Source organism: Citrus sinensis, chromosome 3 (genome assembly GCF_022201045.2).
Source record: "Citrus sinensis cultivar Valencia sweet orange chromosome 3, DVS_A1.0, whole genome shotgun sequence".
Lineage (NCBI taxonomy): Eukaryota > Viridiplantae > Streptophyta > Magnoliopsida > Sapindales > Rutaceae > Citrus > Citrus sinensis.
In genome coordinates, this window is record NC_068558.1 from 18,508,835 (window position 1) to 18,524,399 (window position 15,565).

The following is a 15,565-nucleotide window of genomic DNA, read 5'->3' on the forward strand; positions in this document are numbered from 1 at the left end:
CTCCAAAAATGACTATTTATACTTAGAGAGAAAAAACTCATTTTCTTCATCTTTCTTCTTTGTTTAATCTTGATCAAACACTGGCTTGAGTGTCAGAGTGCCTTTTTCAGGTACTCACCCCTTTGAAATCGAAGCCAAGGTACTCACCCCTTCGAAATCGAAGTCAACGATCATGACAAGTTCTCCACAAATTACAAATACGTGTAAAGGTAAAAAACTCCAACACCTTCAAAAGGATATTTTAGTTATTTTCATATTTTAAAAAAACTTTTCAACCTCTACTTTGAAAAACTCAAAAATTTAAACTTTTGTTAGTGGAGGTAAAATAGATTATTTAATCTTAAAAAACTATACAAAAAAAAATATAAATTTTGATCAGAGCTAATAGAATTAAATAAGCATTTATGACCATTAGATGGATAAGTCATACCAAATAGACATTTACCCATCTCAAATTTTAGTTTCTCTCCAAAACTAATAAAGAAGCTGGATAATCAAGTTTATGTTTTCTATTTTATTTGGCCATTTTATTTTAAAAGAAATCAAAATAAACAAACGTCACAAAATTATTTTTCTTCCAAGCACTTAGTTTATATTTAAATCGAATTCTTACTTTTTTACAATTCATTTTTTTTTTAAATTTTGTAGATTTAAAGAGTTTCTTAATAGAGAAAAAGACTTAAAAAATAACATTGTGGGTGTAATTAGATAAATTTTTACTTTTAATACAATTTAAAACATAAAAGAAAAATAGTAATTACAAAGGGGTGCCAGTAGCGTCACTCTTAAATTTATATTATGGGAGGGTTAGATAAATATTAAAATGTGTATTTAAATTAAAATAAGATATATTTGTTATTTTTCTTAGGCATTGGTCGGACTTGCGAACTATCCTGCGGCTTTTTTGGGGTATTTAAAATACATTCTAGGCTAAGCACTCAGGCTATGGTCGGGTCAAGCTAGGCTTTCTACCATCTCTGGTAGGAAATAAGACTTCTATTCTACTCTCTCGATTAAGTCCACATATAAAGTCAAAGACTTTCGATAAAATAGGAAATAATAATGTTAGGTATTCTAATAGTTGGATCTTAATTTATACTTTTAACTACACGTGTCATTCATTTATTGAAAAATTTCATAGTCAGTAGACTTATTATGATATCACTTTAATAGATAAATGTCACATACGTTAAAATACAAATTTAAACCCAATATTATGATCTCTATTATTATTTGATAAATTATACGTTCATAGTGCTTTTGGGGTCATTTTGGGTCATATCTTAACTTAGTAATTAATTAATTATAGCATTTTTCAATTGCAAATTTCGAATGACAATTATCCAGTAGATTTTGACAAGGTAAAATGAAGCCAACTAGGGGTGTTCAGAATTCAATTCGTCTGATCCGTGAAAATTTGATCCGTATAAATCCGATCCGTAGATTGGATATGGATTAAAAATTTTAAAATCTGCAGTCGATGGATTGGATATGAATTTACTTTTGTAAATCTATAAAAATCCTTGAATCCGCAAAAAAAAAAATAAAAAAATATATATTTATTTATTTAGTTAAAAAATTATTATAAATTTAATTAAAGAATATTATAAATGTGACATTACATAGTTACATAAGCACTATAACATATCTTAGCCATTACCCAATAATAATATTAAATAAAAATAATTAAATAATCAAATATACAAATATAACTTGTAAAAATTGTAAAACAAAATAAAAGCAAAGTAACATAAAACCAAGTTACCAATAATTTGCAAAGTCACCCAAAAGTAAAGTAACATAACGCCAAGTCACCAACAATTTGCAAACAAAAAACTCTAAGCTTCCCCGCCGTCACACGCACTAGCAACACCCAATACTGGTTCGATACACTCTCGACACCGATTTAAAGGACGTCGGCAGCGTGATTCCAGGGAGAGCATGCCATCTTCTTCCCTGAGTCCATCGAGTCACTTCACAATCACTAGTTCCAACCAAACAATTGCACTATCACAACCTTCAAGATAGCCACCCGTACTTCTCCTGATTCCCATCATTGACGGCTCCATAATCACCACTTTTCGACAAATGCAACAGCCTTGGTGAAGGATCAGACTGTGTTTGATTTCAGAAACTTCGTCATTTCAATTAATTGTGGCTTTATTTGAACAATTAATTTCGATGTTATATTAAATGTATTATTGTAACTTTATTTGAACAATTAATCTTAGTATGTTTATTTTGAAACTTTAAACGTATTATTTTAATTTTATTTAAACAATTCTTTTGTTTAAATTTTATTCAATTTTAAATTTAATTGGTAATAAAATTATTTTTATATTAGATTTTTTTTTTTTTTAATTTCATTAGTTCATGGATTGGGGAGAACTAAAAATTTTAAATTCAGAACCTAATGCGCAAAATGGTAGATTGAATATGGATTAAATTAAATCCACATCTGATCCGCAAACGTATGGATTGAATACGTATTGAGTCAAATTCGCATCCGATCCGCAGATGTATAAATTGAATTTGGATTAAGTGTAATCAATCCATTGATTAAATTGGATTGAAAAATTATAATCCGCAAAATTATAGATCGAATATGGATTGATGTCTAATTCGTAAAATCCGATCCGCGAACACCCCTAAAGCCAACTATGCTTTAAATGTGATCAGGTATGAAAAGAGCAATGAGTGAATGGAAGCATTAAAAATTAAAATGTGTATCAACATATGTCTTTCTCTTTCAGATATCCCCAGAAAAAAATTGTTATGTTACATAACTGTGAGTCTGTGAGCTGGGGACAAGCAGTGATGGTTAAACAATTAGCTTGTTACTTCAACCTATCTTACTAATAGGAAAAGGAAAGGAAAAAAAAAAGGAAGTTAGACAAAGTGCTCAGTTGGGTACTCTTTTTCATATCCATTGTAATCGTAATACAATCTTTCTCCCTTTGCTATATCTCTGTTTGCAACCAGCAAAACTCGGCATTCTCCATTGACATTGTATCTCACACATTTCAGGTTTTGCTTCTTTTTCCCATCACTGCATCAAGACACAGCATTTACATTAGATCAAAATGTGGAACAAATGCAATGCCTTAATGCATAGCATAATGCATTACAAGTCCACTTTGTTTTCCATGTATATAAATAAACCTAGCATCTTTTTTGCTTTGGTTCTTAATGCCGTGACCATCCAGTAAGTTAAATTAATATGGCATCAGTCCAAATGCAATACAACTTACGGACTTCTACAGAATAGGTCAACTCTCAAATATGCCAGTTTAGCTTATCAATTTTTTCGGATGCCATAGAGATGATGGGTGTAAACTAATTATCTGAAGGAAGAAAGCTAGATACAAGTCTAAAAATTAACTTACGCAGTGTGATTGTTGATGCCATTAACAAAACGGGCAATGTTACCATGCTTGTAAGGACAAACGACAAGGCTTTGAGCTGGATTAGAAGCATGGAGCAGTGTCATTGTACTATCTCCATCATCATTTTCACGGTTGTTCAAATAATCAACATCTCCAACATATTCTGTAATTATTGTTAAATCTTTAATGAATCTATCTGCCTGTACAGTGAATCTGTGACAAACAAGTATTGTCAGCTAAGTATCCACATGCATATATGCATACAAAATGAGAAAATAAATTATTTTATGTACACATACCCTTCCTTAGGATCATATTCAACCATCAGGGGAGGCCATTCCCCTCTATTCATCATGCGTTTGCATAAATTTAAAGTTTCAATATCTTCTTTTGACAATACCTGAAATGCAGTTAGATAAAAGTTCACTAAAATCTCAATCCAACATGTTACAAACACAATAGTGCAGGTCATATAGTATCTAATCAGAGGAACTAACCAGGTTATCAAATGCTTATTCTCCAATTTGAGAGCTATTTTATCAATTAACATATGCATAATGCAGGAAAACCATGTAAGATTATGCCCACACATCGGAGTAGATTAATGGGTGCTTAAAATGCCATTTCATTAGTCTAGTGGAGCAATATACATGCTTGAGCATAGCTCGGAGAAGATTTTACAACAAGATAATAAATAATACCACAAAAAAGATTACCTGCATTCCTCCCTTCTCAAGAACTGCACTATTTGCAGACCTCGGTGCCATGCCAGTCACATAAGTAAGTTCATCAGTAAATTCTGTTCCGGAAGCTCTCAGAGCCGTCGCCAGTGATGCCATTTGTTGCAACCTCCTTTCAGGATCCTCTGTTGGGTTGAATGGCAGCAATTTCCTTCTCTTCTTTGACATCACTAAACCACTTGCTCGTTTTCGTTTTCTAAGATTGTCTGCTGAAAATAGTAATTCTAATTAATCTCTACTCATCAATAAGATATATAGAACCCATGAAGAAAAAATAATAATAATTGGGGATAATTAATTACCAATAAAATGAAAGTGCCAATTACCAAATACCTGGAGTCAGTTTCTGGGTTAAGTCTGCGGACCTCTGAATCCGGAAGAAGTCAATAATTTTGGTTTGAACAAGAGGGAAAGCTGCACATAATTTGTAAATGAATTACGTAATTAACATGATCAATCAACGACATTATACTCAAGGTACAATAAATTTATCTCATAAAGATCTATAAATCAATAAAGAAAAAAATTAAAAAATAAAAACTAAAAAAACCCAGCAATAAGATTAAAATAAAATAAAATGAACTCATAAAATAAAACCTATAAACCAATTGAAAATCACTCAATAAGTAAAACATAGACATACGTTTAGGCCTCTTATGATGAGAGCAAGAAGGGCAAAACCAAGAGCCTTTGGGCACAGAAACAAGAATGGGTCTGAGACAAAAGAGGTGAAATCCCTTATCACATTTGTCGCAGAGAAGAAGCTCGTCGGGAAAGTCACCGGACCCACATTTCTCGCAGCGAGAATCGTCGTCATCGGGGGATTCGTATGTAATTGGACGATGGATATTTGGTTTTGGAGCTTCAGTTCTGCGTCTCAGTAACATTTTGTTTGAAGAAACAGCAGGTACGGATGGTAAATTTTCGGCGTTTCGTGAATTTAAGCGGGGAGCCAACTTAGGGCTTTTCCCGCCTTCGGTCTCGCTTCTTTCGCGGCAACTGGATTTTCGCGCGTTTTTATTTTTTGGTTTTCTCCTTGGCGCGACTGCAGTGGAATAGGGTGATGTTATTTGTTAATCAAATAATTTCGATGAGACCCCTTCATTTCTATGAAAATGACAAAAAAGTAAAAATATAAAAATAATATCACTTAACCCCCTATGTCAATTTTGCGACTTATGACACGATTTGACCAGAAATAATTGGGCTTAATTTTGAAAATTTTGACATAATAAACTATTTGAATTTGTGTCAATATCTATTAACAGTTGAAATTTGAATTTCATTTGAACTCATTAATTAATTGATGGGTAAAATTATAAAGGGTTATTTTTCTTTTACTACTTAAATTATTGTGAGATAATAAATAGATACAACCTAACATTTAACTACTAAAGAATAACAAAATCATACATTTTATTACTTTTCCATTAGTTGACAATTAGTAAGGATGTGCATTCGGATTGGGTTGACCCGAACCAAACTTTCAGGTTTGGTTTGGTTTGGGTTGAAGTTTGCAACCCGTTTGGCTTGAAAGTTCAAACTCGATCAGGTTGTATTTCAATTTGGGTTCAACTTGAACTGAATAGTCAACTCAATTGGGTTAACTAAGAAAATAAATAAAATAATTTAAAAATTAATTCCTAACCCTAACACATCACAATCCTAGGCATACACTTCTTAGCCTCTGCCTGACTTCTCCACTTCTTTTTTTTCTTCTTCTCCTCCTTTTCTTTCGCCAGTGCCAATTGCCAAATATCATCTTCTTTTTTTCCTTTTCTTCTTCTTCCTTCCTTCTGTTGCTGCGAAACATCTTCTTCTTCTTCTTTTCTTCCTCCACTACCAAATATTTCTTCTTCTTTTTTTGATCCCCCATTAATTAATTGTTTAGTAATCTATTTTTTAATGGTTAGTTAGTTTCTTAATTTTCTTTTGTTAATTGTTAAATATAGAATTATTTATGTTAATTAATTTGTTTGTGAATAAGATTATGAGAAATTTGTTAATTTGTTCCTTTTTTGGATGGAGATGAAATTAGGGTTTTTAGTATAAATGAACCTGAATCAAACCGAACCAAATTTAATTTGGTTCGGTTCAATTTGAGTTAATAGTTTGAATGCAATTGAGTTGAATTTTCCAAACTGAACGGGTTGACACCCAAATTGAAATACGAACAACTTGAACCAGGACCCAATTTATCCACCCGTAACGGTTAGTTCATATATAAAATATCAATTTTGGCTTACGGTAAGGAAAAACTTATCGATTATGAATAAAATTAATTATTAATTGAATATTAATCACTGTACTAAATAAATTTTTATAAAATTAAATATTAATTTAATTTTAGTTTTGATTATTGATAAAAAAATAAAAAAATTATAAATTTGTACATTATCAATTAAATATAAACTTTACTATTTAATACTTGAAATGTTTGTGTATGTATATATACATGTGTTTGTATATATCTTTGTTTGTTAATTTTTATCGTTAATTAATAATTAACATTAAATTAGTCTTTAATTGAATGAAAAATTATTGTAATAATTGCATTACGAAAAACTTAGGTTACAAATTTTTTTGTAAAAGTAAATTTTATTTAATTTTGTGGGATACAATAGTGAAAATTATAAGATTTAATTAAAAATATGGGTTTTTGCCCTTTAAGTAAGAGTAAAATTGATATTTGATAAGTCAACTAACAATCAACTAACATAAAAATAGTGATATGTAAAATTTTGTAATACTTATGAGTAAAATGTTATTGTTCAATGCTTGTTGCATCTAATTGTTATTTCATAATAACTTAAATAGTAAAAAAAGAATAACCCAATAATAAAAATATTAATTCTTGTGTTTTTCAGTTGTCTATTATCCAAATTAATATACAAACTAACAGCACATAGGTTTTTGGTGTTTTCTACCATGCCAATATGAGTGCTCTAACTACTCTTAAGTGACTTCTTAAATAATAATATTAAGGATTTTAACATTTGAATTCTTGCTTGAGTTTCCACTTTATATGTCAATTATCTATTGGATGATGAATTTTATAACTAATAAAATTACTTAACCATTATCTAATGGATATTTACTACATTAGTTGGAATTTAAATTGGGATTGAGATGTTGGAATACCTAGTATTGCTACTTCTCAAAATTATTGGAGTGCTTTAACATTTGTGATTTCATTGAGGGTGTAAAATAATTTTCCGACTTTTAGAACAATGCGTATTTAAGCCAAAGCTACAGAATTTGATCATGGACTATCAGTGAGAGTCCATGAGCAATGATGGGCAGCCTATGGCCCAATGAGCCAGACCCAAAAATTTCCCGCAATAAATCATGCAAACTTTATTTTCTCCAATGGAATGCAATTCTCCAATGGATTGCACATATCGCAAGCTCCTCAAAATTCACCTAGTCACCTCAACCGAGTCACTGGAGTTCACTCACCTTGCTCGGGCCTTGAGTCAGTCCTCACTCGTAGGACTCGACGCTGAGTGGAAACCCCAGCGCTCCCACCAATCCAATTTCCCCAGAGTCTCCCTCCTCCAACTCGCTTGTCAACCCGGTCCCCGATTCAACCCTGAGTGGGACGAGTCAAACGCGTCTGTCGTTTTCTTGCTAGACCTTTCCTCAATTCCTCTGCCTTCAATATGGGAATTGCTAAAAGAGTTGTTTGTTTCGCCAGATATATTGAAATTAGGGTTTAAATTTAAGCAGGATTTGATTTACTTGTCTTCTACATTCTGTTCTCAAGGATGTGATATAGGCTTTGATAGGGTAAGCATTGAATTATTCATCGCAAACTTTCTGTTTTATTTCTAATTATAATCATAATTTCTTTTTCTTTTTTTAATAGTTGTTCATTGTTATTCTAAACTGGGTATCAGTATTTTAAAATAATTGGGCATCAGTATTCTAAATTGGGTATCTAGTCCATAGGTGTCAGTATTCTACCTAGAGTGGAATCTGCATGCCCAGTGTGAATGGTAAATTGCAAGCAGCAAAGCAGAGAGGAAGGGTTGGAAATCTAAGATGGTTAGTGGCTTGTGACTACATTTTGTCTTTAAGAGGTCAATCTCTAAGCATTTAAGGTTTCTCTATAGTTTTGAACATCTTTGACAGTCTTTTGATAGTTAGAGGAGGTTATAAATGCTTAAACATGATCCAATCCGGTTCATCAAGTATCCACAGAGGTGCTTTTGTTTTAACTGATGTGGACTAACCTTCATTTTTGCTACTGTTGATTTTGTTTTAATCATTTTACTTCATGATATAAAATAGTTAAGAATTTATAGTCATATAATTGGAGTAAGTGTTCACATTCTTGATAGCAATTTGGATGGTAATTATGATAAATAAATGGACAATAATTGTAAGTTATCCTAGATACAACTTGATGGTAATAGAAGACCTCACTAAGTTGGATATAAGCGAAATGACTTTCCTATTTTTGAAATATGAAATATCATTAGTTATTAATATTGATTCTTAGAGGATTACTTATTTCACTGAATTTTAAATACAAAATTGCTAAAATATTTCAAGCAATGATGAACAACAGCTAAGCCTTTTTATGTATCTGATTAGAAGACTTCATTAAGCTGGACATAAGTGAAATGCTTTTTCTGTTTTTGAAATACGAAATATCATTAGTTATTAATACTGATTCTTAAAGTATTACTTGTTTCATCGAATTTAAAATACAACTTGCTAAACTATTTCAAGCAATGTCACATAGGTGGAGCCCTATTTGGACATCACCAGTATATATAACCATCTGCATCATAAGCAGCTTGGAAGGAAATTGCCAAAGGAAACCAAGAGTTTAGCAAATATTTGCAAAGAACTATTGGACATTTCTCTATCAAAGGTACGGTTATTTAGCTTCCATGTCATTATTTGAGCCACTATTACCATTTAGGTACTATGGACAAGAATACTGCTCCAGTTCTTTTAGGCTAATTGGAAAGAAAACAGATTTATTATGCTAATTCTTGGTCTGAAAACAATTATTATGCTAATTCTTGGTCTGAAAACAAGGGACTTGTAAAATGATACTACATGCATTACAAATTATAAATGCAGAATTTGCAGGATAGTTATGTCACATGAGAACTACAATCATAATGGTGGATGGTAGTGCAATTGGAGTTCCTGAGCAAAACGACACTCTTTGTTTTTGGTTATACTTTAAGTCAACATAATTTTGATGCCTTGAATATTGCAGAAATTGATGGGTTATTGAGCAGTTAAAGAATCAAACCAATTATTTATCTTTCTTTTTCAGCACATTTAACAAGGTTCAATCACTGACGTCTACAATATTATGTTCGTGCTTCCTGTGTATGACATGTAACTCACTTTAGAGCTTCCAAGTTTCGTAGTTGTCCAGAATTCATTGTCAAACACATTCATATTTTTTTAGTATCATACACATAAATTTTGATTGGGTGTAGTGGGAACACCATTATTGCATTAACCCAAATTAACTTGTTATCCTCTCATTATTAAACTGTGGACAAATTTGCGGTACGGGATCCAGATTGTGGCCTTTGGATTCAAATCCAAAGGCCACAGTTTTGCTGCACATTGTGGGTCTATTACTTGACCATCACTATTGAAAAATTAGTTTGAGGTTAAATGCACAGAATGGGCATCACAGAAAGAAATTCTACCTCATTAATTTCCACTGTGTTTAATAAAATCACCTTTGTGAAAGACATTGTGTATTATTTTTAGTACTGCATTAACTTCTACTATACTTCGATTTTGCAAACTGTACAACATTTGTTTTTAAAATAGTAAATTGAAGTATGGTCGACTAATGAGGGGATAACAAGTTAGTTTGGGTTAATGCGATAAAGCTGTTCCCAACAGAAATACTAAAATTATAGATGGTCAAATAATAGACAATTAATGTGTTAGACTTCCATTTGAGATATGGCTTCAACACAGCAAATGGATTTTTTCTGTTGAAGTTCGTTTTCTATTGTGATATTGGACAAAGTAATCTGTTTAGCACCTTTGTAATAACTAAGAGGGATCTAGTCTGTACATTGAAGGGATCACTTGTTGAATTTTGTGGTTCAAGGTGTTAAATAATGTAATTTATATTTTCTTTAGGAGCTTCAATGTAGTGACTGGTCAAATCGTCCTCTTACCGAAGAGCAGAAAAACTATGCAGCTATAGATGCCCACTGCTTGATTGAAATATTTAATATCTTTCAGGTGAAGGTTGCTCAAAAAGGTTTGTGGTGCTTGAAGATACCAAATATGTAGCAAATATGATTTTGACAACATTGCCAACCTATGCTAGTCTTGTCATTTATTCTTACTGTAGAGACATGATCTTCAATTTTTTATTTTGCATTATATAATGGCTTGGAAGAATAATTCTGTCTTGTCAGGCTATATTGCATGTTAAAGGGCACTGGCGGGTTTCCCCTTCAAGTTTTATTGGTTTGCAAAATAATATTTTTTATTCTTCTGTTGGCATTATGCATAAATGTCTATGTATTAACCATGTAGAACTTTCTTTAAAAAAAAAGAAAGGGAAAATGACTTAGATAAATTTTTGCTGCTTGACTTTTTTGTGAGCCACACATAGTTCAAAAATTGCTTGCTTAGCGTAGTTTGAACAATTTCAACGTATTCGTCACCATTCTAAGGTTCTGGAGCCTATTGGATTGGCAGTAAGTAATGTTTATGAGATATTTAAAGCTGCATTCATGAGATAGTAGATTCTCATTCACAGCGTTTTTGATAGTTTTATTTTGATGACATTATTGGGGACCGTCACCATTAGATTTAGGAACTAAATCTAAACTGATGCATAATGAAAGGCTTAATGGATTTTGTTTCTAAGTCAAAAGGTTAATGAGAGAATATTTAGCAAATGGGCAAGGTACTATAGAATTGGATAGACTATTCCAAAAGATGTTTGGTTTTCACTGATATGTTTAATCCGTCATGGACCTCTCTGGATAATAGACGACGGAATCAGCCTAAACCCAGATAGTTGTGCTACTAACTTTTCTGAAACTTTATTTACAATTTTAGACAAATTTTTCGAGTGCTGTATTATGCATTGTACATCTTGCTTTTCACATTGTATGAGCTATTTTCCAGTATAATGAATATCTAGTTTTTTTCTTATGTAGTGGCCATCAGATTCTTGTAATTGGTCATAGTGAAATCAAGTGAAAACATAATATTGTGAACATCACTGAGAAGGGAACTAGTATTGTTGAAAATCTGTTGTAATCTAAAACTTTTGTTCTCATTAGTTAATCTATTTAAGGCCTTCAATTTAACATGTTTGGCATTGAAATTAGTTTTTAGGTTTTGCTGCAGGGAATTCTTGTAGTAGCATCTCCGAGCTAGATTCTTCCAACTTGGATCTTGGGTTGAAAGGAATTCTTGAGAAGCCTGATATTGGGAATAAAACTGTGAGGTTCAAACTTTGTGAAGCCCTTGACATTATTCGAGCTACTTCTTATTATTCTCAGTGCTCACCTGAGGGAGTAGTTACTAGAGTGTCTTACCTAAATACAATGCCTATGGATGAATCCCTCGTGAAGATAGTAAGAAACTATGGTGAAAAAATTTTATTGAGAGAGTGTGACAAAGCACCAAAAACCTCCAAAAAGAAAGGGAAAAAACGATCTTCTGTAATTGTGGATTCTAGAGAGAAGCGGTTAGACGATATTGGGGATTGGCAAGGCCCTCCACCATGGGATTTGTCCTTGGGAGGTGATGGATATCCTAAATTTCTCTGCGATGTGATGGTAAGTAAATTATTTCACGTGCACATTTTTTTACCTGTTATGTCTCTCAACGAATATTATCCTTTTCTATGTAGAAGAATTTTTTGTATCAACCACTTATTTTTTATTTTTTCCCTGTGGAAGGTAGATTTATACTATTTTGTTTATTCTGTTATTGTGAGGCTAATCAAACATTGCTCAGGTTGAAGGTTTGGCAAAGCATTTGCGGTGTGTGGGCATAGATGCTGCTACACCACGTTCAAAAAAGCCAGAGCCTAGGTTTTCCTCTCATATGACTCTTTTAGTACTTTTGTTTGTTGTTTGTTCATATAAAATAATGTATTGTTCATTACTACCAGTAGTTGATAATATATGTTTACCCGTGTGTTTCCGTTATTAGAAGTATTTATCTTAATTAGTGACTAATTTTTTTCCGTATTTAGGGAGTTAATAGATCAAACATCTAAAGAAAAGAGAGTACTTTTGACCCGTGATGCCAAGCTATTGAGACACCAGTATTTGATTAAAAATCAGATATACAGAGTGAAGAGCCTTCTGAAAAACCAGCAACTACTTGAGGTATGAGTGCAATTATATTCAAATGTGAAAAGATATCCATTGTTTGCCGGTTTCTGCTTTTACTGGTGAATTAATAGCTATTTAACAATTCTTACTAAGCTAAATGTCATACCACCTTATCAAGTTAATCATTGTATCTAGCTGTCAAAATTTTGGCTGTGGTTTTGACAATAGTGTGGTTATACTGCTTTGAATCTTGTTCAACTGCCAATCCAATTTTTCTCAAAGCATCAACTTTTGAATGCTTTCTAATGGGGCTCGAATCCAAAGATGGACTTCGACTCAGCTGAGAAATCGTTGAAGATTGCCTTGCTACAATTCCAACCATCTGAAATCCCAATAAGTTTGTCACGTATTTGATGATCAAATCTTTGGAGATGTATCTAGAAAATGAAAAATCAAACATCATTTCATGTAGTTATCATTACAATTATATTTTTATTCGGTCATAATAATAGTTTTGAGCATTTTAAAGATGGTGTCATTGTGATGCTTTAGCTTTGGTTTTACTTAGTTTCTAGAACATAAGCAGTTTTCTTCTGCCACTCATATTTCATGCGATTAAAAATTAAAACAATGAACTCTAACCAGCATGCCTGAACAAGTGGAAGTGCATTAGACAAAAACTTTAGTGCTCTCAAAAAACCTATATAAAGACTGTCGAATTCAAGCAAGAAGTTGAATTAAGGTGGTCAGGTTGAGTGAGAAAGACTGTTGGATTAAACCAAGAGGTCAGGAATTCAAAACTCCTTAGAGGGTATAATATTCCATGAGTTCTCTGACTTCTAAGGTCGTCAAATCTGATAGTATGGTTACACCCTCTCTTCCCTCCATTCCCCAACCCCAACCCACCTTCTCCTCCTCCTCTTTTTTCTCATTTAGGTTATCAAAGATATTGTTTCAGTTGATAAACACCACGACCCCCCACTTTAGGGTCTCTGAGATATTGATTCAGTTGATAACAGGTTCAGGCAGTTTATAACAGGTGCTGGGAGCTTTCTTTTTGTAGTTTTCATTTTTTTTGGGGAAAAAAAAATGCTATTGTAAAAGATAACTACATTATCTGATTTATCTAATGTACTTTCTTTACTTAAGAAGGTTATTACTATTATTTATTTATAGTAATTGTTATTAATTGTGATGGGGTACGATGGGGCAAGGATGCACGGATAATAGATCTAGATGCAATACGTCATTGACTGAACTCTTTCCATTCTTTTGTACATGATTCTATAAAATTGTAATGATTGGAAAGTCATTGTTTTACTGTTTTTCTGGACAAATTTGTCTTCCAGATTCGAGGACAACATGGATCTATATGCTAAAAGTTTTTTTTTTTTTTGGGGGGGGGGGGGGGGGGGGGGAATAGAAACTTTCCAATTGAAAATTAGTGAAGATCAACTGATGTCCAGGTGTACCAAATGTAACGGGAGGTTTATTCAAAAGCCCCTATCAACAGAAGAGGCTGTTGAAGCTGCAAAGGGTTTTCAGAGAATACCTGATTGCTTATTTGACAAAAATTTACAGTTCTGGCAATGCATGGATTGTAACCAACTTTATTGGGAGGTAATGTCTGTTATTTATTTATTTTTTTGACTCCTGATACTTTTCATTTTGGTTATGATGATAATTGTGGTAGCAAATATCAAACCCAAATAGTCGTGTAAACTTTTAGGAAACACATTTGATAGGTTGAAGAATGCATTTGACAAATCTACTTTGCATATGTCTCTTACTAGTACTGATGTGGGTGGGTAGCATTATGTATTGATGCTACATATTGAGAGGTGGGGTTGGGGCATTTTAAGGTTTGGTTTGGTTTGGTTTGTTGGTATACCTGTAGGTGCCTTTCATATCTGTATGGAGGCGACGGCGACAGTGCTTGTATTGACTGTGGGTGGTTTTCCATGTCAACCATTGGTGTTAAATTCCCCCCCCCTCTTTTTCCCCTTTCTAAAAGGAGTAGTGCCAATCTTTAAAATTGTATGCAATCTTTATTTACTAACGAGTAGACTTGTGATACTACTTGGTTTGACTGTAAGGATTTGGCAAGAAATAAGGGATCTTGGATTTGATTCCTGATCATATCAAGGTCTGGAAGGTTTATGTTTACATTTGTGTCAAATTTAAAAACAAGAGAGACTCATCTCATTACATAATAGGTTAAAATGGTGTATTTGATAATCGCAATGCATGAGGCTGCATTCTTCTCTTTTAGTACTTCATATTGTGATCCACTTTAAAAGAGATGGATTCTCAAATGGCATTTTGGTTAATCTGGATAGAAAACTTAAGAATGAATGCTGTTGAGCTAAGTTGGTGAGCTGTTGAATATTACTGCAAATAGGTGTTTCTTGTATGACTTCATATTTTGGTTAATTTGTTTTATAATTTTCTTCAAATAGGTGGGAACTTATTAAAGATGTTTATGGCTAGAAAGTTGTTTAATTGTCAACTAAACTTGCTTGCATATAATGGGTGTTACCTTTACAGGGAACTCAATACCACAATGCTGTTCAAAAGTTCATTGATGTCTGCAAGTTGAATGAGTGAATTGTAGATCACTAGATTATGAATGTATTTTGTTGCCAGGGTAGAATTAAGGGTGTTAAATGGCACTTGTGTTTGAGTTACATTTAATTTTTTTGAATCTTCTGTTGGATTTTGGTCATCACAGTAAAGACCATCGGAATGATCTGTGGAAAATGAAATGAATACCACTGTAAATTATTACAATAGATGCCTGATTCTGAAGGGATTTTCTTTTTCATTTTAATAAAGAATGTCAATTATCGACCTAGAATTATTTTATGTAAGCATAGATGTTTGGACATTTTAAGGTTGTTGGCTTGGCAGAAAGATTTATGTCCTCTGGCATTGATGCTGCAATTTCACATTCAAGAAGGGAGTGCTTGATGAATTTCATTTGAGATTTATGTTTAGGTCTTTTGCTGTGCTTCTGAATTCAAGGTTATGAATTATGAAGACTGAACTTAGGTGTTGAGATGAGGGACTGGGGTGGGATTTCAAAGTTTTAACCGTCTCACGTGTTCTGTGCTGCGCGTCCTTGAAATTTGAAAAT

The 15,565-nt window shown here is 32.7% G+C and overlaps 2 protein-coding genes across 6 annotated transcripts; one reads left to right on the forward strand and one right to left on the reverse strand.

The window, feature by feature from the left end:
* Positions 1 to 2,684: 2,684 nt before the first annotated feature.
* On the reverse strand, positions 2,685 to 5,147 carry LOC102609159 (histone-lysine N-methyltransferase ATXR6). 2 transcript variants are annotated; one of them, XM_025092884.2, is made up of 6 exons: positions 4,770 to 5,147; positions 4,460 to 4,540; positions 4,103 to 4,335; positions 3,686 to 3,786; positions 3,387 to 3,599; positions 2,685 to 3,049 (listed from the first exon to the last, which is right to left on the reverse strand). In XM_025092884.2, exons 1-6 carry the CDS (start codon positions 5,011 to 5,013, stop codon positions 2,890 to 2,892), a joined length of 1,032 nt encoding a protein of 343 aa, XP_024948652.2. In that variant the 5' UTR covers positions 5,014 to 5,147; the 3' UTR covers positions 2,685 to 2,889. The 2 variants fall into 2 exon arrangements, with proteins under 2 accessions (XP_024948652.2, XP_006491982.2); XM_006491919.4 differs by having other exon boundaries at positions 2,704 to 3,049; positions 4,103 to 4,332.
* A 2,335-nt stretch (positions 5,148 to 7,482) lies between these two features.
* LOC102608489 (uncharacterized) lies at positions 7,483 to 15,279 on the forward strand. 4 transcript variants are annotated; one of them, XM_052437481.1, is made up of 8 exons: positions 7,483 to 7,915; positions 8,877 to 9,008; positions 10,262 to 10,385; positions 11,480 to 11,925; positions 12,107 to 12,183; positions 12,348 to 12,485; positions 13,848 to 14,049; positions 14,977 to 15,279. In XM_052437481.1, exons 1-8 carry the CDS (start codon positions 7,496 to 7,498, stop codon positions 15,034 to 15,036), a joined length of 1,599 nt encoding a protein of 532 aa, XP_052293441.1. In that variant the 5' UTR covers positions 7,483 to 7,495; the 3' UTR covers positions 15,037 to 15,279. The 4 variants fall into 4 exon arrangements, with proteins under 4 accessions (XP_052293441.1, XP_052293442.1, XP_052293443.1 ...); XM_052437482.1 differs by having other exon boundaries at positions 11,492 to 11,925; XM_052437483.1 differs by having other exon boundaries at positions 10,262 to 10,366; positions 11,473 to 11,925.
* Positions 15,280 to 15,565: the final 286 nt, after the last annotated feature.

Bases quoted from the DNA above. Each gene is read 5' to 3' on its own strand.
- LOC102609159 (XM_025092884.2), bottom strand. From the start codon at position 5,013: ATGTTACTGAGACGCAGAACTGAAGCTCCAAAACCAAATATCCATCGT. The intron at 3,787-4,102 runs GTAATCTTTTTT...ACTGCATTTCAG, and splicing joins TTGAGAAGGGAGGAATGCAG to GTATTGTCAAAAGAAGATAT. The intron at 3,600-3,685 runs GTATGTGTACAT...TGTTTGTCACAG, and splicing joins GAATATGATCCTAAGGAAGG to ATTCACTGTACAGGCAGATA.
- LOC102608489 (XM_052437481.1), top strand. From the start codon at position 7,496: ATGGAATGCAATTCTCCAATGGATTGCACATATCGCAAGCTCCTCAAA. The intron at 12,486-13,847 runs ATGAGTGCAATT...GGGGGGGGGGGG, and splicing joins AACCAGCAACTACTTGAGGT to AATAGAAACTTTCCAATTGA. The intron at 14,050-14,976 runs GTAATGTCTGTT...TTACCTTTACAG, and splicing joins GTAACCAACTTTATTGGGAG to GGAACTCAATACCACAATGC.